The following is a 27,369-nucleotide window of genomic DNA, read 5'->3' as shown; positions in this document are numbered from 1 at the left end:
GTTTTTCTGTTTTTTACTACATTTAGAAAACTGGGTTAACATTCTTTTTTAGCTTTAACTAAGCACATGTATGAGTTAGGAACAGCCCACTTGTCCATTGGAGAGCTTCTGCCATAGTCACTTTGCCTACCTCTGTACATAGGGACGTATATTTAAAAAAATCCAGCATTGATTTAAGCTTTTGTTTCAGTTTCTGCTGCTAAGCCTGCACCTGTGCCGCAAAGGGCTTCATGTCAGCCTTTGGTGTAGCTAGGAGGCCCTGAGACCTAATGCAAATGAGGAAAATGGACCCTCAAAATTCTAGGTTGGGTTGAAAACCATTAATATTTGCAGTAGAGAAGGCTCCTAACAGCATTGTGCCCCGGTGCCACTGCACCTACTGCACAATTGATAGCTGCGTCCCTGACACCAGCGCATCCCTTCACTTTGTGCCTTTCAAATCGATAGGCTTGACTCCTCTGCAGTCTGCTCTTTTCTGAACCACTGCAAGATTGCTCTCTACTAGTAACAGACTCTACGTGTGAGGGACCTCACCACAATCCAAGACAATTAATCTCGATTATTTGATGTCTCTATACCTTTTTTAATAATGTGTTCACACTGCTGTCAACCCAGTTTCTATGCTTCATTCATTATTCCCTATTCTAATGCAATCCGTGTGAACTCGGCTCTGAACTGTTTTTTTTGTTCACTACCATCCTCTTCTAACGTATGCTGTATGCAATCGGAACTCCATGTTGGAACCAGAGTTGAATTTACAGGTGGGATTTCTGCGCTTGTAGATTTATTCCTGCACCTAGGCGTAAATCTCCGTATAAATCCAATTCACCAGCACCGAGGACATATACTGTTAGCAGTAGGAGGACATGCCCCACTCCTTTAAATGAAGGGCTGAGAATACATACAATTCAAAATGCAATGGCTATTACCTTCAAGGGTGTATTTTAGGTGTTAAATCACTAGATGGAGCTATCCATAACATAGGTAACAAACTCCGTCTTTGATATTTAGAAAATGAATTGAAAATAATATGGAAACAAGCATCACCTGAGAAAATTATTGCATATTAATGTGTACCAGACAAACATTACCACTGGGAACATTTAAATAGAGCCTACGTCCTTGAGTGTGTGTAGAGTAGAGTTGGATGTGAGATGAGCCAGAGGTCTTTTTTTACAATTTATAAACAATGTGCCTATGTGTAATTTTCTATGTATGTGCCTCTTTTAGGTTTACAACTTTGTAACATTATTTGTATTAGTGGCCATCATAAATACAGTGAATGATTATTTATTAATATTAATTTTATTTTAGTATATTAGTACAATGTGGTGTATATGTAATGTGCAAAGTTACATGACCTACTTAGTTTTAATTAATTTTTTTGTAGGTAGTGTCCTTTGTGCTAATACTGTTATCCCCTGATTTCTGTATCATTTCACTACAGTTACTGTGAGTGGCTATGTTTGGAATGTACTCAACTCAAAGGCTTGGCTAGAGTAGGTAAGCCTGTTTGAGCTCTATCACTACTGGAGTAGATGGGGGCAATCTTTGGTGAACTGCAACTAACTTACCTTTTTGTAGGTGTTTTTGTATGTGCCCGTTGTAGTGTCCTCCCAGCCCGGGTCCTCGCCAAATGACACCGCCACACATTGGGCCTACTATAGCACGTCTTCATTCTTCTGCGTGTAAACGCAGACTCAACATTCTAAACTTGTATTCAATTCACTATGCTCTAACGCTTATGTCATAGTTCTATGGAGTCCATCAGGAGCCACAAAGGTTCCATCATTACATGCTTACACCACACTACACTTGTCTCTCCCCTTGATTCTTACTTTTTACTTTCCTCCTCCCACTTTGTAGTAAATATTTCCCATTTTGTAGCCATTCCAAATATCTCTCTCACATTTACGACTAAATGTAGTCTATGGGTATGGAGTAGTATGCCCTCATAGCAGGCAATTCTGCACATAAAACATAGAACCAGCCTGGGTGTGGATCTATACCCATATATTTGTGAATTGCATTTATGAGTGTGTGAAGTAGCACTGTGGGGGTGCTACTACACATACTGACAAATGCTTTTATAAATTAGTTCCTAAATCTTTTCTGAAGTGGGAAGTGCCCCAGTTAGCCTTAGCCTGACATCCATGCTGGCAACATAAACTTCTTTTAACCTAATTTAGACTAGGGTGGTAAAGTGATAACTAGTTAAAAAGGCTGATTTCACGTTAGCCTGTTGTTTAATCTTCTGTCTCATTAAGAGAACAAGGGAAGGTAGTGGTATCGATAACAGAGTTGCCTCCATAGGAGCTTTGTGAAACATTAATTTGGTGGCTGTGATGATGCAAATAGTACCAACATTGCTGCCCTGTTTATGGTGGCTCATCCGATGCAAGACTGTCTTTGTTATCAAGGCAGTTTTGCACAGAAAACTGTGTATATGTCCCTGACACCCATGAGGACATTTTCATTGTGGATTGTGGAAATGTATCTCCACTTTGGAGTAACATTTCCAGGACCCATATCCATCCAGACGGTAGTGGCAACACAGGGTTCATGTTGTAGGGGATCAAGATTTGTCGAGTGAGACTTTTGTGCCCAAAGAAGCACCAGCCTCCAACTCTAAATCACCTCTCTAGGCTAAAATAAAGTACTATCTGCAGTAAAAACATTGGAAAAGTGGATTCTCTGGCTTAAATAACTTCTGAAATATATCTTTCTCCCACTGCTGCTACCAAGCATCTTTGTATTGCTGGGAATAGAACAAACCAATAATCTTAGGTTCAGTAGCTAGAATACCAAAAAATAAGAGCAACTTTGAGTGAAAACACTGCGCCATACCTTGGTAGTCATCACTGTTTTGAGTATAACACAAACAACTAGTATAATAATTTAAAGTAATTTTGTGTTTCTGCTATTTCAGCCATGAAGCTTCCTTACACTGCAGTTTTCTTAGTCCTTTGGTGTGCTGTTGGAATAACAAGGGCTGCCAAAATTGTGATTGTGCCGCCAATTATGTTTGAAAGCCATCTGTACATTTTCAAGACCCTGGCTTCGGCTCTACGAGAACAAGGCCATCAAACGGTGTTCCTGGTGTCTGAGGGCAGGGAGGTCCCTCATTCAGATCACTATGGACTGCAACGCTATCCAGGGATCTTCAACAGCAGCACATCAGATGATTTCCTGCAGTCCAAAATGAGGAATATTTTCTCTGGGAGACTAACAGCACTGGAGCTTTTTGACATTCTAGACCATTATTCAAGAAACTGTGACATGATGGTTGGCAACCAAGCACTAATGGAGCGCTTAAAACAGGAGAAATTTGACCTCCTACTGGTGGATCCAAATGAGATGTGTGGGTTTGTTATAGCTCATCTCCTGGGGCTGAAGTATGCTGTTTTTTCAACTGGACTTTGGTACCCGGCAGAGGTAGGAGCCCCGGCTCCTTTGGCATACGTTCCAGAGTTTAACTCTCTTCTCACAGACCGCATGGGTCTGCTCGATAGGATGACAAACACAGTGGTTTATCTACTTTCCAGATTTGGAGTCAATTTTTTGGTTTTACCAAAATATGAACGGATAATGCAGAAATACAACGTGCTGCCAGACCGATCAATGTACCAGCTAGTGTCTGGATCCAGTCTGTGGATGTTGTGTACTGATGTTGCACTGGAGTTCCCAAGACCCACCTTACCAAACGTTGTTTATGTAGGAGGAATCCTAACCAAACCTGCGAGCCCTCTCCCACAGGTAAGGATTATTTTCTTCCACATAAAGGCGTGCCTACATTTTAACATTTCAAACTGTTTAAACCTTAGCATCTGGCCATGTGAAAAGTTTGATATAAAAATTACAATTAGCTAATGTTATTTTGTTGCAAATGTTTGAAATATTGAGTCATTTCTCCCTATGATTTGCATTTAATATCCCTTGGTTATGTGCACAGAAATTTCGATGTCCTGGGACAGTCCACAATGAAAGATTGGTGGAGCTTTTTGGTACAGAGGAAAATAATTTGGGATTTTTTAAATTTCTGGTATTTTCACGAAGTTTACGAAGTTGGAAATAATGGTGAGGTAATGCTAATGGCTTCATTCCATGCACCATGTAATTTACAAATCGGGCACAAACAGGAGTTTACACTTGAATCATGATTCTGAGATTTGCAAAATTTGCCTTGCATCTGGAATTTTTCTTTTCACATTTCACCTCAAACATCTTGGTGAAGTGTGATGGGAACAAAAACTGCTCCAAAGGGTAGAATAGTTGTGGTAACAAGTGCTCAAAACTCTGATACCAGAGGCTAACCTTCTTTCTGAGCAGCAAAATCAGAATCAAGAGGGAATATCCAGGGGTGTTGCTTCATTTGTGTCCCACCCCCAAATAAATGTTAAACGTTGGGTTCTGAGAGGCCCTGTGGGGTTTGACAGTATTTGTCAGCTTTCACTTAAGTCATACCTGTCAGTATAGTAAATATAAATCCTTTGAGCACTGAAAATGAATAAAATAATGCTTGACTTGGTTTGCAGCACTACTAAGGTCCCGAATATGAGTCTGGTCCACGGACCTCCAGATTCGTGGGTGCGCGGCGGTGGTGGTCTCCCGACCGCCCTATCAGGAATTGGTCGGTCGGACCGCTGTTCCCTGGCGGTGTGGCGGCGGTGTAGAAGCATCAATATGCTTAACGGGATCCCACCAAGCATATTAAGAGTTTCCTCTCCTCAGGGGTTTTCATGGTGGTTCATCCTTAATGAGAACCCTGGTGGTAAAGAAACAAAGGAGGGCCTACAGGGCCTCCGATCGGGTTCGACCGACTGACACTGGAAGACTCCACTATTGGAAGGCAAGCGGGACTCTTACTTAAGATTATTTTTACTTGGACACCGCTTTGGATGTACCGAATCGAAAGAAGTACCCGACCTCCAGATCTCCACCTTTAACATTCTGGACGGACTGCCGCCTCAGGCACTCCAGTTCACCTCCCCACAATCTCTCTTGCACCCTGGGCAATCCCCGAGAACGCTAATTATGTAGTACGGGTCATTGCGACGGACCACCATTCCAGAATTTCTATTAATTCTATCAGTCCATTTTGGACCGCCGTGACCAGAGGTCTCTTCAACTTTTGAATCCGATCAAATAAAGGTTCACTTGGGAACTTCATGGCTTCCTGATGAAGGCTCTCAGCCGAAACGCGCGTAGTTGTTGTAACATCTAGCCATGTTTTTAGATCGCAAATGATCAGCAAATATAGCACCACCATCATAGTCTCCAAATTATGAAATGTCATAAACTGTATTGAAAAATAGAAATGAACCAAACAGTTTAGCATATGATATATGTAGATTAAATATCACATGTACAGAGGAGACATCAAACTGTGTGCCTTTTAACTATAAAGAAATCTTTAAACAAAATAAAAAATATATATTTTTGTACCATGCATGGTGTTTAACCAGATTTATTACTGTCTGATGTCAGGTCGTGTCCATCTACTAAATATTGTTCCTAATTACCTGTTTTTTCAAACTTATCTGTATATCCCGAATTGGGAACTCTAGTCAGGGGTACCCCCTCCTTTTTGTGCATACACGCCTCTGCCCCCTTTGTCCATGCACACCAGTTCCTGCACGGAATGGACTTTTCAGTTCATGTCTTGCAGGAGCTGTTTTTGTGTATTCTCACTGGGGTGCCTGTTTTCAGAGGCACCGCCGTGGGAATGCCAAAAAAGACTGGCAGACAGGAGGAAACTCCTAATCCTGTAGGACGCCCGACCACAGCTTTGGCGGTGAGGTGGTGGGGCGGTCCCCGCCCAAGTGTATTATGGTTTCTTCCACATATTTTCAGGAACACCGCTACTGAAGTTTAGAGATCACCACTTGGTGCTGCAGACAGAGGAGGAAAAGACGCATGAAATGATGCAGAGTAGATCGTAAAGTGCACTAAAAATGTCGGCATGCTATTCAACACATCTCGCACAAGTCATGGAACAGTGGACCCTAAGTATTAACCCTTTGAGTGCTCATGACGAGGTCAGCTCGTCATGAGCTACGGCGCTCTGGTGCTCATGACGAGCTGAGCTCGTCATGACCTCGCCCGTTCCGTGGAACGCTCGCATGCTGGGCTGATTCCCCTGATGTGCTAAGCGTTCCATTGGAACGGGTGTGGCCATGACGAGCTCAGATCGTCATGAGCACCGGAGCGCCGTAGCTCATGACGAGCTGACCTCGTCATGAGCATGGGGTCGCTGTACGCGCCCCCCCGCCCACAGCACAGCGGGGGAAACAGCCCGCACGGAAGGGGTTAAATATGAATACACTACTAGTGGAAAAATAATAATTTCCAGAAATTGCTCCATGACTGTAAGGAAAATGTATTAATTTTTTTAATAAAAGACACATTAAGAACAGGTTGACGAATATACCCCAGCCGGGGTAATCCAAAACAAGTGTTAAAAACAGACAAAACATAAAGGTAAAGAGCAAAGTGTGATCAACAATCATGTAAAAATTTAGGGTCACTTATTTAGAAAACAAAGATCTACTGAACCCAAAAAGGAAGTTTATACAGAATCTAGCGGGTCAGAGTGTGTGTTGATTGCGTTTTGATCCCTTTTAAATATGGGATCATCATCAGGGCAGCTAATAATTTGCCTTAGACAAAATATAAATAGTACAGTAATGAATTTAACACCTGGTGTCAAGTGAATTAAGGGACTAACAATGGGGCTGAGTAGGGTACATAACCAACCATCTTTAAAGTCGAAGTCGTGATAACTTGGCCCTCAGTTGTTTTTTTCAAAACCATTTTTATTATGAGTTCAAGCAAGAATCAGTACAGCCCTCCACAGTCAGAAGGAACTGTCAACGACAAACATGAAAAGATACAGCATTGTCACAGCATTGAACCCAGTGTTATAGAACGATATATTCCTAACTACCCCTGCCTACCCAACCCCAAGAACACCCACCAACCCGTCCCACAGCTACCCACCCTTTATCCCACCCTAACCCGGTGCACGTGATCACAGTTCAGCAACATGAGATGGCATACAAAGGTGGAGCCGGCCAGAGGCCTAGGGCGTGGGATCCACATCCGGTGGCAATACATCATCAATGTCCAAGGGGGGGTCGAGGGTGAGGCCCCGGTAGTCTGCCCACCGCTTCCAAATTTTGTAATGTTTACGGGGACACCCCCGAGCTTCGAATACCGGCTGTTCCAGACCCATGAGGAAGTCCAGGCCCGCCTTCCAGGCACTGAGTGGGGGGGCGCGCTCGCTCTTCCAGGCCTGCGCCAGGTCTCTTTTCGCCACCACTAGCCCCAGCAACAACAAATGGCGTTTATAAATGTTGCCCCCAACATTTTCTAGAACATGAAGTAAGCCCAACCTAGGGGTGCGAGGCAGGTCCCACCCCAACACCTCGGACAAGCAGTCCCAAACCCCGGCCCAGAAACGAGTCAGCCTCCCACAGGACCACACAGTGTGAAAAAAGGTGCCCCTCTCAGAACCACACCTCAGGCATTCCGGCGTTGCAATAAGGCCCGCCCGCCATAGACGGTCTCTAGTGTAGTAAGCTCGGTGGAGGTACTTGAACTGAATGAAGCAGAGGCGAACAGCTATAGCAGCACCGCGGGGAGATTCAAGGGCCTCACGCCAGTCGTCTTCGTCCAGAGGACCAACATCCTGCTCCCAGGAGGCCTTCAATGTCGAGAGCGAGGGGGAGCAGTGCGTGACTAGAGAACGGTATATCTGAGAGACCTTCTTGTCACCCAGGTCACCCATGAAAAGTTTTGCCTCAATGGGACTAAAGTCAGGGAGTTGTTCCAAGCCCACCAAGCTAGCAGTAAGAGCGTGGCGAAATTGGAGGTAACGGAAGAACTGGGACCTGGGCATGTTAAAGTCAGAGCTGAGGTCCTGAAAGGACTTGAGGGTAGTGCCAGAGAGAACATGTCCGAGGGATGAGATCCCGATCGCGTCCCAGCCGTCGAACCCGGACAAAGACGCCAGCGCCGGAAGCAGGCCATTGCGCCACAACGGAGTCTCGGCCGTTAGCCTACCCCACCAGCCCATACGGTGCAAGGCCCACCGCCAGACTGCGAAAACCACCTGGGTGACTCGGGGAAGCAGTCGCCTCCGCCTGGCTGAATACAGCAAGGTGTGGAGGGAGGCGTCGCCCATTAGAGAATGCTCCAGGGCGTAGGCCGGATCACTGCGGTCCCCATACCACCACTCGTTAAGCACGAGGAGATGGGAGGCCTGATAGTAGGACAAGATATCCGCAGTCGCTAACCCGCCGCAATATGTAGAGAGGAAGCACGTGCGCAGCGCTACCCTGGAGGCACCCCCAGCCCACAGAAACCGGCCCAGCACAGAGTTGACACTACGGAACCACTGCGGATCAATCATAAAGGGGTGATTCTGCAGCTGGTAAAGGAGACAGGGCAAGGCCACCATCTTAAAGATGGCCGATCGGCCGTAGATGTTAAGAGGCATGCGTATCCATGTCTTGACGTCCATCTGGACCCGGTCCCACACGGGCTGGACGTTCCGGTCCCACGCAACCGTGGGCGAAGCAGAGAGGAAAACACCCAGATACTTCACACCCTCCACAGCCACCTGAAGGGATGCAGCCCAAGGACAGTCCACCACGCCACTCCCCAGCACCCATAGGGTCGACTTGCGCAGGTTAAGGAAGAGCCCCGACGCTTGACCAAACTCCCGCATCAGTTCCATGACACGAGGGCCCGTACGCTGCAGGTCGGTCATGTAGAACAGCACGTCGTCCGCATACAAAGCTATGCGGTCCGAGTGATCCGCACCCCACACAAAGCCACGATAAAGCACATCACGGCGTACCCTGGCGGCCAGTGGTTCCATGGCCAGCGCGAAAAGGTAGGGGAGAGCGGACACCCCTGACGCGTGCCCCTGGTTACCGGGAACCGAGCCAAAACTGCCCCCGAGACACGCACCGAGGCAGTGACCTCCGTATAGAGCAATCTGACGTAAGAGATGAAGACCGGACCGAGGTTCAACAGTGGCAGGAGGGTAAAAAGAAAGGTCCAGCTGACCGAATCAAAAGCACTATCGATGTCGGCCAACAGCAGCGCCGCCTGCTCCTCCGAAGAACTGATCGCGTCAATCGCGGCCTGTGCCCGCCGGATATTATGCCTCGTCGCCCGGCGCGGCATAAAGCCTGCCTGATCCGGGTGAACCAGGGCTGAAATGTGTGGAAGCAAGCGATTCGCGAGCGCCTTGGCCAGAAGCTTGGCCTCGAAGTTAATGAGGGATATCGGGCGATAGGATTCATGGCGATCCGGGGGCCTACCCGGCTTCTGGAACACCACAATTTCAGCATGGCGCCAATCCGGTGGGAGGCGGCCATGTTCTCGCGCCTGCTCCAGAGCCCGCAGGTAATGCGGCCCGAGCTGTAGATGGAACTTCTTATAGAATTCGCTGGGGAAGCCGCTCGGCCCCGGCGCCTTGCCCACATTCAGTTGGCCTAGCGCGTCACCCAGTTCCTCTGCCGTCAGGGGAAGATCCAGAGCATCCCGCACCTCATCGGACACAGCAGATGGAAGGACCGGTGCGAGATAATCGGCGATAGCAGCAGGAGAGAGAGTCTCCCGGGAGGCATACTTACGCCCATAATAGTGCGCAAAGCTCGCCGCCAGAGTCGCCCGGTCCGTGATAGTCACTCCCGCATCATCAACAAGTCCTGGCAATGTAAGGGGCTGCAGATTCTGTTGGCAAAGCCTATGGAGCATAGTGCAAGACTTGTCGCCCCACTGGTACACCCGGCTACGGGTGGCCAGCCATGCCTGGCGAGCCTCATCTAGTAAGACCGAGGAGTAAGACTGCTGCGCCTGTAGTAGCAGCCGCAGCGCAACATTATCCACTGCCTCCCTGTGGCGGGCCTCAAGGTCCTCCACCCGCGCTGCAGCGGCAACCATGCTTTTCAGCCTAGTACGACGAGCAGATGCACACCAAGCAATATCTAGTCCCCGCAGGGTGGGCTTCATGGCCTCCCAAACGGTCACCGCGTCCATCCCCGGGGTAAGGTTGTCCTGCAGATAGTGGGCAATCGCGCCACGATGATGCTGGGAGTAATCAGGGCGCTGCAGGTGCCACGTGGACATCCGCCATCTGAAAGGTTGACGTGCTTTACACAGATCTATGTGGACTGCCACAGGGGAATGATCAGACAGCCCGCGAGGCCGAATCGCCGCCCCCTTCACTCTATCGAGGAAGGCCCTCGGAACAAACACGCAATCTAGGCACGAGAGGGAGCCATGGACAGCCGAAACATAGGTGTACTCCCGCCGCCCCGCATGCAAGTGCCTCCACACATCCACCCATCCCAGACCATCAATCATAGCCCCCAATCGTGTAGGGGAGGACACAGGCGCCACCCCGGGCCTCCTCTGCCGATCCAAAGCCACATCCACTACATCGTTCCAATCACCACCAATCACAGCTAAAGAATGGGGGAGTTCAGTCCATAGGGCAAATAATTGTTCTGCTAAGGCCCATTGCAGAGGGGGGGGGGGGGCATACACACAGCCAAACACCACAGGTTCCGTACCAATCCTACCTTGAACAAACACAAAACGCCCCTGGGGGTCGAGCCATTGACGCTCGTGAGTGTACGCCAGCCGCCTATGAATAAGAATGGCCACCCCCCTGGAGCCCCTTGTAAACCCGGCATGGAACACCTGATGAAAGCCAAAGCGCTGCAGACTCAGGGCCTTTGTACCCAGCATGTGCGTTTCTTGAAGAAGGAGCACATCCGCCTGGTCCCGCTTAGCCCAACGAAGCACCGCCCCCCGTTTAATCTTGTCCAAAAGTCCCCGGACATTCCAGCTAAGCACATGCATGGAAGCGCCCGAAGGCGCTAAGCGAGGAACATCAACCATTATCACAATGTACCCAGCCCCACAGACCCCGGCTTCCGACCCAGGCCCCAGACCCCACAGTTGCAAAATTCACGAAGACCACGTGCACCCCACAGAACAGCCCCCAGACACCCACAGCCCCCGAAAAGCAGGCCCCCCCAACCAGCCACCCAACAGCCCCAGACCCCCCACCCCCACCCCAATACCTCAAGGAACAATGAAGTATCTGTCGCGGCATACCGCACTCCAGGCCCAAAACATAGCGCCGAAAGTCAGACATGCCAAAGGATCCCAAACAAACCCCCTTACCACCAACCAAACACACTCCCGAAACTACCCCCCAGACCCAACAGGAGGAGGCAGCCCCTAGAACGTGCACCCCCCCCCCCCCCAGCATAAGGCACAATCAAAGAACAGTGCATGGTAAAGAGCAACAGAGTACATGTGTCCCAAATATAAGCCAAAGAGCCAAACAATACCGCACCAAGGTATGTCCGTGCCGCCGACAGGCAGGCGCTAGCCGCGGCCAGCGGTCACAGAACAAGAGCAAGGAGCCAAAGGGCGGTGTGTAGTAATCAAGGCCCCCGGCCAGAATGATCCGTCTCCGGCTGTGTGTCCCCCAAGAGGGGGTCTCGGGACAAGGACCTCCGCCTCGACCGAGACTTGCGGTGCCGCTTCCCCTTGCCTGGCTGGTCGCTCCGCTCCTGAGAGGAACTGGGTGAGGAGCCGGAGTGCAGCCCCGGCTGGACATGTGGTCGAAGTCTGACTGTCTCGTCGGTCCAGGCGAAAACAGCCTCCGGGGAATCGAAAAAGTGGGTCTTCGAGTTGAAGATCACGCGGAGGCGGGCCGGGTAGAGCAGCGAGTATTGGATCTTCAGGCCCCGCAGCTTGGCCTTGGCCGCCAGAAAGGAATGTCTCTGCTGCTGGACCAACTTAGTATAGTCCGGGAAGATCATGATTTTACAGTTATCAAACAGCAGGGTATCCTTGAGCCGGGCCTCCTGGAGGATGACGTCCCTATCATGGTAGTTGAGGATCCGAGCAATGATCGGGCGAGGCCGCTCCCCAGCCGGCGGCTTTTGCGTCAAGGCGCGGTGGGCGCGCTCCACCACGAAGCAGCGGGACAGGGCGTTCGGCGGCAGCCAGCTCTCCAGCCACCGGGACAAGAAGACATCCATAGGCCCCTTCTTGCAGTCCTCCGGAAAGCCGACAAAACGGAGATTGTTCCGCCGCGCCCGTCTTTCAGCATCTTCCACACGGAGCGCCAGGCCCCGCTGCGTCTGTTCCAGGTCGGCGACTCTTTTCTTCAGGGCGCCAACGTCGCCCTCCACCGTTGCGACCCTGGTCTCCGTCTCCGTGATGCGAGCAACTGCGTTGCGGAGGTCCTGGCGCAGCAGCATCACATCGGCGCCCACCGCTCCAATCTTCGCATCCAACATATCCCGAGATTGTGTGATGGCCGTCAGCAGCTCTGCGTTGTCCGGACCTGCAGGTTGACCCCCTCCGGCCGTCCCTGCACCGCCCCCGGGGCCAGTGAACTTGTCGATGGGCCCCGTCGCGGCGACAGTATGACCACCCTTGCTTCTCGTCATGGCCGCCGCCGGGGTAGTCTGGTGGCACACACCCGCCACGGGGTCGCCACTCGCGTATGGTCCGCGAGCAGGGTCCGGGGCGTCCGCAGCACACAAATCTCCGGGACCAGCTCGCCCCCAGCCCGTCCGAACACAGGCCAGAAACACGGGGAGGGCACTCCACCAAGGCGCGGGTACTACGCGGCAAGGGTCCAGGGCGGGACCGCCGGAACGGCGCCTCCAATCCGTCCGCCTTAGGTAGCGCAGCAGGCCCCGGAGTCCGTTAGGGTAAACCGACCAGGACAAAGTCAGGTCTGCACAGCCAAATCGTCGGGACTCCACTCCACAGGACGCAGCTAATGAGCTCTCCGTCACACAGCTCCCGTGACCCCTCTCCAGCTCCGCAAACCAGGACGTACCACGCCCGACCGGCGTCCAGGGGTAGCCGGCGGGCGGGACAAAAATCGAGGTCCCGGCTCACCACGCGGCTGGTAGGCCCAGCAGGCGCGGTCTCCAGCGGCCGCTCCGGCGGAGGTCCGAAGCTCCGACAACCACACCACCGTGTTCCGCCGGACTCCAGCAAACTCCTGCACCGGTAGAGATGAGGGAAGAGGGTTTAGGGCAAGGATAAATTAACGGATAAGGATCGGGCCGGCAGGAGCTCTACAGAGCCGCGTCCGCCATCTTCGCCCTCGAAGCCACGCCCCCTCAGTTTTAATCAATTATTGAATCTAGAGAATTAGGGACTGTCGGGTTAGGGTCCACTCATACTTCAATGTGGGTTAACAGTTGTCAGAAGGAGTGCATCGTTTCTGCGTGAAGACATGTCTGTCTATTATTATTCCACTAGTATTGTGTTCATATTTAATGCTTAGGGACCACTGTTACTTTAGCTACGCATTACCCTTGGTCCCCACTGATCCTTGTGTTTCCCTTGTTTGTGATACTACAAGTCATGGAGGCAAAGACGTTTTAACATTAATACATTGCTTTCTGCTTTTGATGCGCATGCTGAAGATGGCATTTTGAATGTGCTGAATCTCAATATATCATATTTGATAAAGAATCAGCTTCTTGAGCTGTGCTGTTTTCATACCCCTTTTTTGAGGAAAGGTCCAGAATGAAGGGTGATATAAGAGCATGTCTGGGACATTGCTTTTTGTTGGGCACTCTGCAGTGCTTGTTGGGACACCTCAGGCTTACAGCTCCCGAATCCAACTGAGTAAGCTACGCCCCTGGTGAATTTTAGAGACACCTTCCTGCACATAAACAATAATTCCCTGCACCGTAGGCACCCTTGCACTATGTTGCAAAGGGGCCTGCGTTGGCGCCAGGCAGCTAATTTTAGCAACAGCGCTAGGGAAAACACAGGGTTGCACTGTATTGCTGCAAATACGATGCATCCCTGTGCTTTGGAAATGTCGGAGCGTGGCGCTGCAAAATTTGGCGCAGCTCTGCACTCCAATATTTCATTATACATATGCCTCAGTGTGTACTATTATGTGCCACAGAGAAATGAAGAAAAATAGCACCTAATTTGTGAATATTTTAGCAGAAATGACGTTATCAATAATGTCAGTGGCGTTGTCGTCTTTGATTTCTGTGAGAACTCATGAGCAATGCAGTGGTTGCATCTTATAATTCTTAGCTCATAATAAATGTAACTGCTTTACTTTTTTGATCATAATAATAGAGTCTCTTCCACTGACCTTTTTAGGTGAGTATACATGTTTTATAGCACACGTTATTTTGTCATCTTTTTTAACAATTCCCATAGCAAAATTATAATTCAGTTACGCTGAATCCACCTTTGACCTCACTTCAGTGCTTAACTTGGCATACGACCAGTCCCTACACTCAGAGATGCTGTGAATTGATAACTGTGCAACAGCAGACTGCCAAGTACAGTGCTCTTGAGTAACTTCACTGATAAATGCAATGCTGTGATTTCACCAGTGTTGTTATTGAAATTATAATCTAGGATGCCATCTGTGGCAATGTTTGTGAGGTAATGAACTGTGCACTGGTGGAGTCATGATTGTGTAGCTCACCATACCTGGCTATTTGCTGTGAGATTTTGGTTTTGTTAATCTTTCAAGTGATGGTTTGAGGACATTTCTATCTTTTTGTGTATCACACTTTACTTTCTACTATACGTGAAGATTCATTAAATTTCAGTAAAGTTTTCTTGACATCATTTACCACCTGGCCAAAGGAAGCAAACACACTGTCCATTGCCACTGGCATGCAGGGGGTGTCCGAAAGACCATTGTTAGAACTATTTGGTTGTGTGCATGGCATATTTAACACAGGAAATTGCATTTGCGCACATCCTGTTACCATTCCTTGTAGCCCCAACATACGACACACGGACGTGGGGTGGGCAACGTGCAGTAGGCTTTATGATAGTTTCCGGTCCTTAGCACAGTGCAGCACCGCACAACAGGTGCATAACTGCCTCTACATGCAGACAGGAACTTCAGCCATTTCCTGTCTTTGTCTCACGCCCTGAGAACCCAATAAATATCTCTGTTGCATCTGCAAGAGCGCACTAGGCCACACCTTGCTAACACTTCCTATGCTTTCGGAACAGTTTTGCTTTCCATTGACCCTCCATAAGGGGCGGCACTGTCATGGTCCTCAGCCATGTACTCTACTTGTTGCATAGGACCCAAGATCTCAATGTACGTTGTCTTCAGTCATTTGGAGCAGGTTAGGCAGGGGCGGCCGGCACTGCACACAGGTGGGTGCGCGGGGGTGGAAGGGGGCAGCGGGCTGCATTGAAAAATAAAACAAATAGCACTTACTGTGCCACCACCGGGTCCTTTGTATACTCTACTGTTCGCCTGTGTCCGACTCCAGGTCAGAACAGGAAGAAGGCAGCCAGGCTCCCACCCCTGAGCCAATCACAACGCAACATGGGGCTGGAAGGGTGGGCATATTCTCCTTCCAGGCTATAATACAGCCTGCATGGAGAACAGGGAAGTGTGCGTGACTCTTTTGGGTGGCCCAAGAGGGCTGACCAAACAGTCATTGCGCACAGGAGTGTTCGATCACCCTTCCCCTGTTCTGCAGCCCTACCCCATCACTCCCGCTGCTGCAGCAGGAGGACAAAATAAAATGATAATAACATTCTGTTATTTTCATTATATTTTTTCATTTCTTTTGTTGCTTCCTAGCAGAGGGGCAACACTTCTCTGCCTTAGCAGGGGAGCCACCCCTGAGATTGGGTGGCCTATGTGCCATTACCTTGCACTCTATCCTGTGCACCATTAAACTGCTGAACATGATGGGGCAGATTTATTGGGATTTGGTGTAGGGCAGCGCAGCAAGTCACCTTGCTGCGTTATCCTACGTCAAAGTAAAAGGACATCCATGCATCATTTTTATCTAATATTGAGCGTTCCTGTCCTTTTCCTCTGCAATTGTGCCATTTTGGCAGCCTAGTGCCACTGCAGGCACCCTTGTACCAAGGTGCAAGGTTGCCCATGTTGTCGTCAGGATTGTTTTAATGCAGGAAGGTGCTTTTTTCCGCACAAAAACATTCCTGGAGGCTTCCTCCTCTTTCTATGTGCAGTACAGATAGAAAGAGGAAATAACGAGGGGAAATACAGTTATTTATCCTCGCTGCGCCTCCCCTGGTGAGGCGTAAGGTTTTGGCACAACCCCAGGTTTACATGGCCTTGTAAATCTGAGAGAGTATCAAAATCAATGGGGTTTGTTTGGGAACACCCACCGCAATGCCCATGGAATGCCTCCCTAGCACAGAGTAAGGCAACACATTGACTCCGTATCTATGAGTGGCTTTGCCTGGCCTCATAAATATGAGTTTGCCCTGCTATAGCATCACAAAATGTGATGCTACAGCGGTGAAAAGGGCTCATAAATATGCCCTTACACCTTCATCTGTGCTCAGCATCTTTGTGCATAGGGTTGCATGTGAGAATATTGAGTTTTAAATATGAACCTACTAAAATATTGTGACCTAAACAATGACTGCAAGAATATCATGAAGGTAAGCATATGCAGGTAAGTATAGATTTACTATTCTTAACTTCATATCTATGTACCTTGAAAATGTAAATATTGTTAAAGTACATATATGACATTCTGGTAGTTGACATTTTGGCCACAAACATCAGCATGGGTCATGGCCTTTGGAAACATATTGCACCTAGTCTCTGTGCTCCCAGAAACCAGTGGTGATTGCTTTGGCGATGGATGGCCGTCAATACGTACAGTGTGTGACATTTGAATATGCTGTGTTCCTTTTCTGGGCTCATAAGTTCTTACAACATTAACACTAGGTTGTCGAGGTGCTTACATCCTGAACAATAGGTTGTCGAGGTAGGGCATGAACAATTTTCAAGAAATATCATTTAATGCAGAAATGTAATATGTTTTTTTGTTCCTGACTATATATGTTTAAACAAAATAGTAGGATCGGTAATAAAACCCTTTAATTGGAGTGAGCACCTGTCTTTTGACTTCACACTGACATCTAGTAACAGCCTGGGCTACTGAAGACTTGTGCTGTTTCAAAAGGGAACCCTTGGAACTGCCTGTAGGAATGCATTGAGGAGTAAATTAAGAGGGGGCCGTCATGAGGATGTAGCAGTATTCAACCAGGCCCTTTTAGTTTATTCCCTTGATGTGTCATTGTTAGAAATGGGGGTCTCTAGTTGGCAAGGGTTTGCACCTTTGTCCAAGTAGGGATCCTTCCTTCTAATCAGGATAAGGGAGTTACACTCCTAAAATAACCCCTGCTCACCCCCTTAGTAGCTTTGCCCGAGAAGTCAGGCTTATCTTAGAGGCACTGTGTAAAGCATTTGCACATAACCAACAGTAACAGTAGTAGCACTACAAAGGACACCACACCAGTTTAGAAAAATAGCCAATATTCTTATATACTTAAGGCAAGACCAAAAACTATAAGAATCCACAATACAGTACTTAGAAATCTTCAGTTAGCCAAATAAACTTGAAATAAAGTTCCTTGAAGTCAATAGCTCTGCCTGGGGCTATCACGGCATCGTGCACAACAAATGTCAAACAGTTCTGGCTGACCGCCATGTCGCGGGCCTGCTACAGTGTTGGGAAGACCTGCAAAACAGTACCTTTAGAAATGCAGGGCGTCGGTGACCTCTTGTTCTGCTCCGAAAGCACGGTGTCCACAGGCGTCGATTCCGGACGTTGGTGCAGGAGTCGTCGGGCCATTGAAGTCACACGCATTGCAGATCAAACTCCTCGCGGTTGAAGTCAGGAGCCCTGGCGTTGGCAGGCATTGGGTGCTGCGTTGCGAAGTACAGCGGTGTGTTGTGCAGGACCTCAGGTCGCTGTGCAGGCAGCGGCTCGGTGATGGTTGTCCAGCGGCGTCAGTGAGACCAGGGCTGTGGTGCGAAGTGATGCGGTGCCCGTCGCGGTGCTGGCAGGTCACGGTGCAAGCAGCGGCATAGTCGTTTCTGGAGTGCTGTCGTCGGCTGACGAACTGGAGTTGATGGTGCCGGCGTCGGTAGGCCATGGTTCTGGTGCGGGAAAAGGACGATGCATCATGTAACTTACGAGCGGTGCACTCGTACCACAGTGCAAGCAGCGGCGTCGATGTTGGCATGGAGCAGCGTCATTGGGGATACCACGGGAATGATGTGAAGCGAGGCGGTGCGGAGTGCGGTGCCCACAGGTTGCAGTGCAAGTAGCAGCTCGGTGACAGCATCAGCAGGCATCGTCGGTGAGACCAGGGTTGCGGTGCGGTGTTGCGACGGTGCCCTCTGCGGTGCCTTCAGGACACGGAGTTGGCAGCAGCATCATAGACGGCGTCGGGTTACTTTTTCTTCTGTTGTAGCACAAAACACAGTTCTCAGTGCTGAGGGCAGAAGAATTTGAAGTCTTTGCTGTTGCTGAGACTTATTGAACAGGGGGCAAGCTCTACCTCAAGCCCTTGGAGAAACTCACAAAAAGAAATTGCAGGAAGTTCAAGTCCAGTACTTTCACTGCCCAAGACAGAAGCAGCCACTGCAGGCCAACACACCAAAGCACACAGTAAAGTGGTAGTTCCTCCTCAGCTTCTCCCTCTCTTCTTCTTGGCAATCCTCTTGGTCCAAAAGAGTTCCAAAGTTCTGGGGTCTGGGCCCCAATTTTTATACCCCAAAATCCTTTGCCCTCTCAGGCAGAGAGTGTCTGTGCTTAGTCTAAACCAGTTCTGTCCTTTGTGGCCCAGATCCCTGGCAGGGCGTGGAGACAGCATTGTCCAAGGCAGAGAGGGCCTATTCAGGTACACAGGAAATCTCCTCCCACCACTCTAAATGCAGACTGGCCCATTCAGGTGCCAGTGAAAACACCTCCCACTACTCTGAATGCAGCCCAGGTCTATTCAGTCCAGCCTTGACTCATTCAGGAAAGGCAGGACACACATCAACCCCCCGGTGGCCGTCTGAGAGACTACACCTCCCAACCCCTGTCAATCCAAAGCCGACAGTCAATACACATCCTACCAGAGGATCACAGGATGGCAAAGCAAGAAAATACCTACTTTCTAAAAGTGGTATTTTCAAACACAGAATGTAAAAAATCACCTTTACTAAAAGATGCATCTTAACATTCTGAGTTCAGGCATATTAAACTTTATTTTCCTATCTGGTCCCAATAGGAAGTTATATTTATAAGATGTTATAAATTAACTCCCATGCTTTCCTATGGGCCAGATAGCCTTTCAATAGTGAAAAACGAAATGCACTGAAATTCACTACCAGGACATGTCATACACATCAGTACATGTCCTGTCTTTCACATAAACTGCACCCTACCCACAGGGGTACGTTGGCCCACCTTAGGGGTGGACTCACATGTACGAAAGGGGAAGGTTAGGGCCTGGTAAGTGGGTGAACTTGCCAAGTCGACATGGCAGTAACAAACTGTGTGCAGACTCTGCAGTGGCAGGTCTGAGTTACTTTTTCAGGGCTTCTCATATGGGTGGCACAATCAGTGCTGCATGCCCACTAGCAGCATTTGATTTACAGGCCCTGGGCACACACAGTGCACTGTACTAGGGAATGACTAGTAATTCAAATATGCCAATCATGGAAACACCAATCCATAATACAAATTTCAGGGAGCATATGCACTTTAGCACTGATTAACACCTTGACTGCTACAGTAATTCCCCTCCTGTGCTGCAGATCCTTGAACCCTATTATTCATGACGAGCTCAGCTCGTCATAAGCACACGACCAGTGTACTGCATGATGAGCTGAGCTCGTCATGAGCAGGGAAGGGGTTAACAGTGGTAAAGTGCCCAGAGTCCTAAATCCAACAACAGCAGGTCAGGAAAAAATAGGAGGAAGAAGCAAAAGTTTGGGGATAACCCTGCAAAAAGGATCACCTCCAACAGTCACGATGCTGTGTATAAGGTGATGCTAAGGTCGTTGGGGATCAGTGTGTAGTCTGGAAGGTGAAGGAACAGGGCGTAGCAGTTATACAGATCCAAAAGTATCATGTATTGAGCTACAAGTCTGAAGCTGCAGTTTGGGAGGATCTGTTTTTGAGGTTGAGCATTAGGTTGATGATGGAGAAGCCTTTGAAGGATCTGAATTTTCGTTGCTCTTTGTTGGGTTGATCTCTGTGTGTTGAGTTGATGCTGAGCAGAGTGATGGGCTGGCAAGGTGGTCGGTCCAGCCCAGGCATATAGGATGTTTGTGTTGGATGGTTGGTGATGGTGATGTTGAAAAGACGAGGCAGTTGATTTTGGTTGAGTGATCTGCTAAACCACACTGAGAGTGTTGATGAGGATGAGGGTTTAGAGGGGGTCCATAGTTTTTATTTGTGCTTCAATCTTTGGAAGTTAAAGTCAAGGGGGAGTGTTGGGGACGTGTCAGATTAAGCAGGTGCTGATAAGGTCAGAGAATTAATTTACGAAGTGTTTGTTCTGTTTGGGAAACCTGTGGATGAGGTGGAAGATGACAGACTGAGTGGAGGAGAATGTTAAGTGGCATGAACACAGCTTTATAGTGTTATGTGTCACTCACTTGTCTATGGCGCAGGGCCAGGAGTACTCATTCATTATGATGAGGCATCCTCCCCTCTTATTTGTAAGGTCACAATGCTGGAATCAGTATCCTGTGGGAACAATAGCAGCTAGGGTGTGCGAGGATGTGGTGACAATCTATGTTTCTGTAATGAAGAGTGCATTAAGGTTGTGATATTTGGTGAGGTCTGAGATGTCTGGGAATTGGAGTGCTACAAAGTGCGTATTAGTGAGCATGAGTTGCACTAGTTTGAGGATGTGGGTGATTAGTAGGCTATGTTTGACTTTGAGCCTATGTGTTGTGAGGATGTGTTTTGAGTGTGGCCTATGTCTAATTGTGAGAATGGGTGGCTAGGATAGCCACATGAGCTTATTTTACAGTGCACATGTTTGCATAGATTGCAGTGGCAAGGGGATTCTGAACCAGTGCCTTCCTGTCCATATCAGGCCAAAACGTTGACCCTCTTATCTGGGGATTACAGGACGTGTGACATCCTCAGGAGGAGACTGGGGTAGACAGCAAGAAATATTTGGTGGGAACGGGCAATGTCACATCGTCCACATATGGCTGCTGTTGAATGCATGTGAAGTCACACAGCAATGCATGTTGGGAAGTGCAGTTATGTAACTTGCTGTACAGGTGGATGCTACAAAGATATCATTTCCAAATATGATAGCCTAGTATCGCATTTATGTTTCCTTGAGGTGTTATCCTGAAGCCATGTCATGCTGGCATGTAATGTGCCTTCTAGCATTTACATAAGGCATTATTAGTAGGTTGAAACCAGATACAATAAAAGACAGCACCAGAGCTGCATTAGATTAAGTGAGTAATGCAAGATCAGCGAGTTCACAATGACATTTCATTACTGCGGGGAATGAGATTTTGATATCAATTTATGATCAATTTAATAACTTATCTCATTCATCTATTTTGGACCGTTGGTATCTGTCATTGAGTAAAAGACAACCCCCGCATAGTTTAGATAAACCCCATTAACTGACGCCACTCGGAAGAACCACTTACAACTGATAAAGTTTGAAAGTTTTATATAAAAGTCAAAGTTGTATGCAATTACAATCTGCTCAGGATAAACCTCAAAGTATACAAAAGAATACAAAATCAATTCCGATATCAGCAATTTTAAAGTTTCGATGTGAAGTGGTTCCTTGGCGTCATCTACAGAAAGAGAAAAGTATCACGTTAAATCTGTCCCTACTCTATGCTATGTGACATCCCTACTTCGCAAGTTCCTAACCTAAAAAGGTGTCAGCAGTTTGACTCCCAAAGAAGTTCAAACTCTCTTAGCCTCTAAAGGTAACTTAAGTTTAAGAAGCAGTACCCTCTCTGCCTACCCATCCGCTCTTCTTAAGGGTCCTCGGCCTACTGCTCTCTTGCGCTCTGATCTCTCTCAGCGCATCTGCTCAAGTCATCTATGCTTAGCCCTTCTCTCTGAGCTCCCTCTGAGCAAATCGCTCTCCCTTCGCTAATTGCTCTTCGCCAATTGCTATCTTCACCCCGGGGTGCTGTCCCTAAAATACACAACCACAGTGTGAGTGGAACGCCCCTTGACGCCCACCACGGACTTTCCCCGATGATGTCAGCTTCTAGCTTCTTCCATTGCTTCATCTCTTTCGCCGTCCGTTAAGTTGACCTTTCTTCTTTAGATGTCATCTTCATCTTCTTGTTGGCGACTTCAACTGACACTTTCAGATCAAAAAGTCATATGAACTTAAACAAGACTTTAACTTACAACTGCTATTCTTTGACCTTCTAGGTCCTGTGAATGGTCATTCAAAACAAGTCTCAAATTCTTAGCGCTTCTCATCACGTTCAGGCCATAAACCTTGTCCCGCATTGTCACCTTAAATCTAACAAGTGCTAGACTTCTTGGCTCTCACGTCCACATCAAGCTATTTACGACTCCTGTAAGTCCACTAAATTATATACATTGGACTGTGCTCCTGCTAACCCTCTGTCAGTCAGGTTAGAATCACAAATGACCTAAACCTTTCTAACATTCTCACAAAAAGCCTTCTACACAGTATAACCCTTAACACACATTTATATATATTCGTATTTAGCGAAAGTCGGTTACACATATGTGAATACATTGTACATAGAATATAAACTACGTAAAGCATAACTTTATATTCTCATTCTCTATATCGTTTTATACATGTTCTACACATTTCTTCACGTTTCATTTCTCGCTGCTTCTCCGTTTAAAGGTTACACACGTACATGAATTCTCCTTTGCACGTTCTACATTTCGTAAGCATTTCTACACCATCTCTACATCAGCCCACTACATATACGGGCCTTCTAAATCTAATACAGGTTCTAAAGTGAATGCAGTTACATTTCCTATATTACTTTGGATTATATCGGTTATCTATATGCTATAAGTATCAACTTCACATTACGATATACATTTCATTCCTACGTTATACGATGTGCTTGTAAATACAGCCTATACATAATTTTTATTCAAATTTGCGCTCTCTCAGTCCCCCCTTTGATGACTTCTAGGAGTCATCACTAAATGCAATTTGAATAATATCTCTAAACAGGACTAGTTACAATATTCCCTCTTTTCATCGTTTCGAGAGCTCTTAAACTTTTGTACTGTTGATCTTGTAAAGCAGCTAATCTCCTTTCTTGCTCTCTCATTGTTCGTTGTAACCGGTTCGACCTATACCATTTATATAATTTTACTAAACCTAACAATGTGATTATACAAATTAATACTATCAATACAGGCTTTATTATGTACCATACTATGCTTTTCCCAAGGTTGGAAAACCAAATCCCAACCTTTCCTACTCCATGACCAACTTTTTCCCAAACATTTATTTTTGATAAATCTTCGATCTCTTGATGAATCTGTGTAATGTTCTGTATGACTTTCTCAAGTGGTTTTGAATTATCAGGAATATAAGTACAACATTCCTGAACCTTCAAAGCCTTACAAACTCCGCCTTCTTTTGCTAGCAGTACATCTAAAGCAAGTCGGTTCTGAAGAACCATTGCTCTAATCGACTGCATCTCACCTTCTACCAACATTAATGACCTTGCAGTACTTGCAGATAATCTATCTACAACTGTAGCCAGTCTCCTGATCTTAACGTCGTTAAGTATTAAACCTAACATCGGAAACATTGCTCCAAATACGTCTCCTACTACTTCTGCATCTCCTACTTCCCTTTTCGCTCTCCTCGAAGCCTTTCCTTCTATTATCGCTACATCCTTTGCATGATATATTTTGGGGAAGACAATTGCCAAGTAACACGAACCATACCAATTGTCAGGTAGTTTTACATAGGCATTTCTTCCACATACAAAATATACATTCGGAATAACTTGCATCTCTTTCATAAAATCTTTCGTATAGTACTCCAATCTAAAAGCATGTTCGCAATTCACTTCACCTACAAACACATTCTCGTAATACGTTTTGCTTCGAGTTAAACATAACTTTCCTTTCTGCGTTCTATCCAATGCTATTGGACCATTGCTACCCTTCTTTTTATGTGCTTTCTCTTCTTCGGTCCAATCAGTTTTCCATTGTCCTGACATATTTAGAATCTTCTGCCTTCTGTATCTATCATCTACTTGTCCTATGAACTTTTTCTCAACCTCTGACACTTTGCAAGTTAGGTTATTTCTGCGTGCATATGAAGTATCTAGTGTATCCCACGGAAGAAAGAACTTAGCTAGTCTATCCTCCTTTTTGTAATAGTCCCACTTATTCATTTGCTTATAATTCGGAACTTCAGGCAGTACCGAATCATAATTTGAAAAGTAGTACTCAAATCCTTCCCTACCATAAAATATACTGAGCAGTAAACTACATGTTATCCCATAAGTCAATGGAAGATGATGATATCTAATGCCTTCGTCTACAGAAGCCGGCAATTGCATACAAACATAGCAATCTTTGGCCTCCATGGCATCGATATACTCATATAACAGTTTAGCATATGCGTTTGACCTAAAGTTTCCCTGTGACTCGTCTACATGTAATCTACGAGCTTCATCTGCCAATAACGCCTTTTCACGTATAACATTGCTCTCCTCGTTCTTTCCCACAAGAGCAGGTCTCAAAGTCGTTACAGGCTTTACATTTGCTGTTTCTTTATCACTTTCATGTCCTATTATGTATGATATTGTCACTACTGTAATTATGAGAAAAATTACTACTGCTATTAGTGTACCTATTATACATCTAGCTTTTCGGTTTGGGTTGCCGTTCTCCATGTCATCAAACAGCGTAGCTCCTTCTTTTGCGAAAAAGTTTTTCCTTCTGCAGTCTTGGTTTGCTTTATTTGCTTTCCCAGTCTTTAAAGTGTTCTTTATCAAAAAGTCTCTTTTTCGCAACAATGTCTTTCTCTCTTTTAGCAACAGACAACCCTAACCCTTCTCCGTCCTCTAAATGTAATCCCTAATTTTATTCTTCTTTCCACTCGGTGCTAGGTTACCTTCTTCTTTATAGCTTATATACAAAAGTCTTTTACGCATCAACAATTATTCTCGGACCTGCAGCTTTCACAACAATTTCTAATAATTCAAAACGAATAACTTTTTCTTCTTCTTCTGGGATTTGCTGGCCAAAAGTTGGAAATTGTAATCTATTTAGCACTAGATCTTGAATTTGACTCAAATATGGGGGTATGGGAAGTGTGAAAGTCAGTAACCCCTCAGTCTCGAGTCCAGGCGTCAACATCCATATCTCCACTGCCACAAATGGATCGTGATCGATTACTTTCACTTTCTTCACTCTCCCAGATTTCTGTCCCCAAGACATCTGCTAGATAAGTCCACTCTGGGGTGGCGTACCTTCTGCAGGGCACACGTACCCTCCTCGATCTTCTTGGACTTTCAGTTCCTGAGTCTGTAGTTTCCTCCTCCTGGTCTGATTCTTCTGCAATCGGAACAAGAGTTCTTTCTTGCTTTTCTTCCGAGCTTGGCCCTTTCCTTCTCTCCGGCCAACTGGCTTCGTCTCTCTTTGTCCTCCTGCTCCTTGTTCTTGGACCAGTCTCTTGGTCACTCTCAGTTTGTTCGATATCTGTGTCGGACTCCCAATTACTTTCTTCTCCTGAGGCGACTTCGGTCTCACTGATGTCCTGACCTTCGTCGACCTGTTCCGTCTCAATCTCAGTTCCCTCGATCACCTCCACAGCTTGGCTTTCCCCCTCTATGGCTTCTCCGCTTTCCGCTGGATTCTCATCCGAGAGAGGAGCTGTTTCTTCTAGAGGTGTTGGCACTCTTCGGGTGTGTGAGGCATGTATCCAGTTTGGCAGACCTCCACACTTTACTGCAGTATTCGTCACTAGTATAACTTGAAACGGTCCTCTCCAACGCACGTCTAAGCAGTTCTTTCTGACATGCTTCTTCACCAGGACCCAGTCTCCCGGACTCAGGTCATGGCACAAGTCTTGTGCTGATGGAACCTCTGCAGCCTGGACCTGGAGGGACACAGAATTAACGGCATCAGATAGTCCCTTACAGTAGTCCAAGATCAAATCGTCTGTGATGTTCACTAGAGCTGCAGTCGGAACCGATGGCAATCTCATAGCTCTCCCCATTAGCACTTCATGAGGAGAGAGACCTGTTTTTCTATCCGGTGTGCTACGTATGCTCATAAGAACCACTGGAAGTGCGTCTGGCCAACTCAGGGATGTTGCTGAACAAACTTTGGCAAGTCTGGACTTTATCGTGCTGTTGATTTGCTCTACAATCCCTGAAGCTTCTGGTCGATAGCTGCAATGGAGTTTCTGATCGATACCCAAAGCTGAACATAGCATCTTCACTATTTCGCTGTTAAAATGAGTTCCTCTGTCCGATTCCAAAGAGGATGGCACCCCAAACCTCGGTATCAACTCTCTAAGTAACAGTTTTGCTACTGTAAGTGTATCGCACCTACGTGTAGGGTAAGCCTCAACCCATCTAGAAAATATGCAAACAATCACTAAAACGTATCTGAGTCTATTGCATTTAGGCATTTCTATAAAATCAAGCTGCATCCTATTGAAAGGCCCCCCAGACCTCCCAATATGACTCAATGTAACTGGTGTTCTCTTGCCCACATTTAGTTGCTGACAGATCGTACATCTCTGACACACTGCTTCTGCCGCTACTCTAAATTTGGGATTAAACCACGTTTGTCTGAATACTCTCACCATAGCATCTCTTCCTATGTGTGCTGATCCATGCAATTTCCTTGCCATTGGACTAACAAGTTCATTTGGTAAAACTGCTCTCCCATCGGCGGAGATCCAGAAATTCATCTCGCTTCTGGAACAACCCGCTGTTTCCCAACTCTTTTTCTCGTCATCTGGTGCATTTTCCTGAACACTTCTTAATTCATCCCACGTATCTACAGTATCCAACAACATTGTCAATTCAGTTCTTTCCTGGATTCCCCCCACTTTTACATCAGTGTGAGAATATCCCTGTTCTGCGCAGTAACGCGCTACTTCATCCGCATAGCGGTTACCTAGTGAAACAAAGTCAATGTTCTTCGTATGCGCTGCGCATTTGACCACTGCTATAGCTGTTGGGCCTTGCAATGCCTCTAACAAAAGTCTCACGAATTCTCCATTCCTAATGGGAGAACCCGAGGAGGTCATGTAACCTCTTTGAGACCATAACTGCCCGTAATCGTGAACTACCCCGAAACCATACTGGCTATCGGTGTATATGGTGACTCGAAGTTTGTCGCGTGTGAGCCTGCTATTTGTCAGATGCTGAGTCTTAGTCCTGGTCATTAACAATTCTACAGAATGAGGTACATACACAACTAACTGATGACCCATAACTACGCTTTCAGAACGTTCAATGCTGACACCCGTTGCAGCTACGGATTTGAGACATCC

At 47.1% G+C, this 27,369-nt stretch overlaps 1 protein-coding gene across 1 annotated transcript in view; it reads left to right on the top strand.

The window, feature by feature from the left end:
• UGT8 (UDP glycosyltransferase 8) overlaps positions 1–27,369 on the top strand; it is a 320,715-nt gene that overhangs the window by 88,208 nt on the left and 205,138 nt on the right. Inside the window, exon 2 of the mRNA XM_086962163.1 lies at positions 2,930–3,756. Coding sequence (XP_086818289.1) covers positions 2,932–3,756 — 825 coding nt within the window. The 5' untranslated portion in view covers positions 2,930–2,931. The remainder of the gene's footprint in view (positions 1–2,929; positions 3,757–27,369) is intronic.

The sequence above is a fragment of the Lissotriton vulgaris genome, chromosome 3_1, assembly GCF_964263255.1.
Source record: "Lissotriton vulgaris chromosome 3_1, aLisVul1.2, whole genome shotgun sequence".
Lineage (NCBI taxonomy): Eukaryota > Metazoa > Chordata > Amphibia > Caudata > Salamandridae > Lissotriton > Lissotriton vulgaris.
Note: the sequence above shows the minus strand (reverse complement) of the source record. Positions and strands in the feature narration are given on the sequence as shown.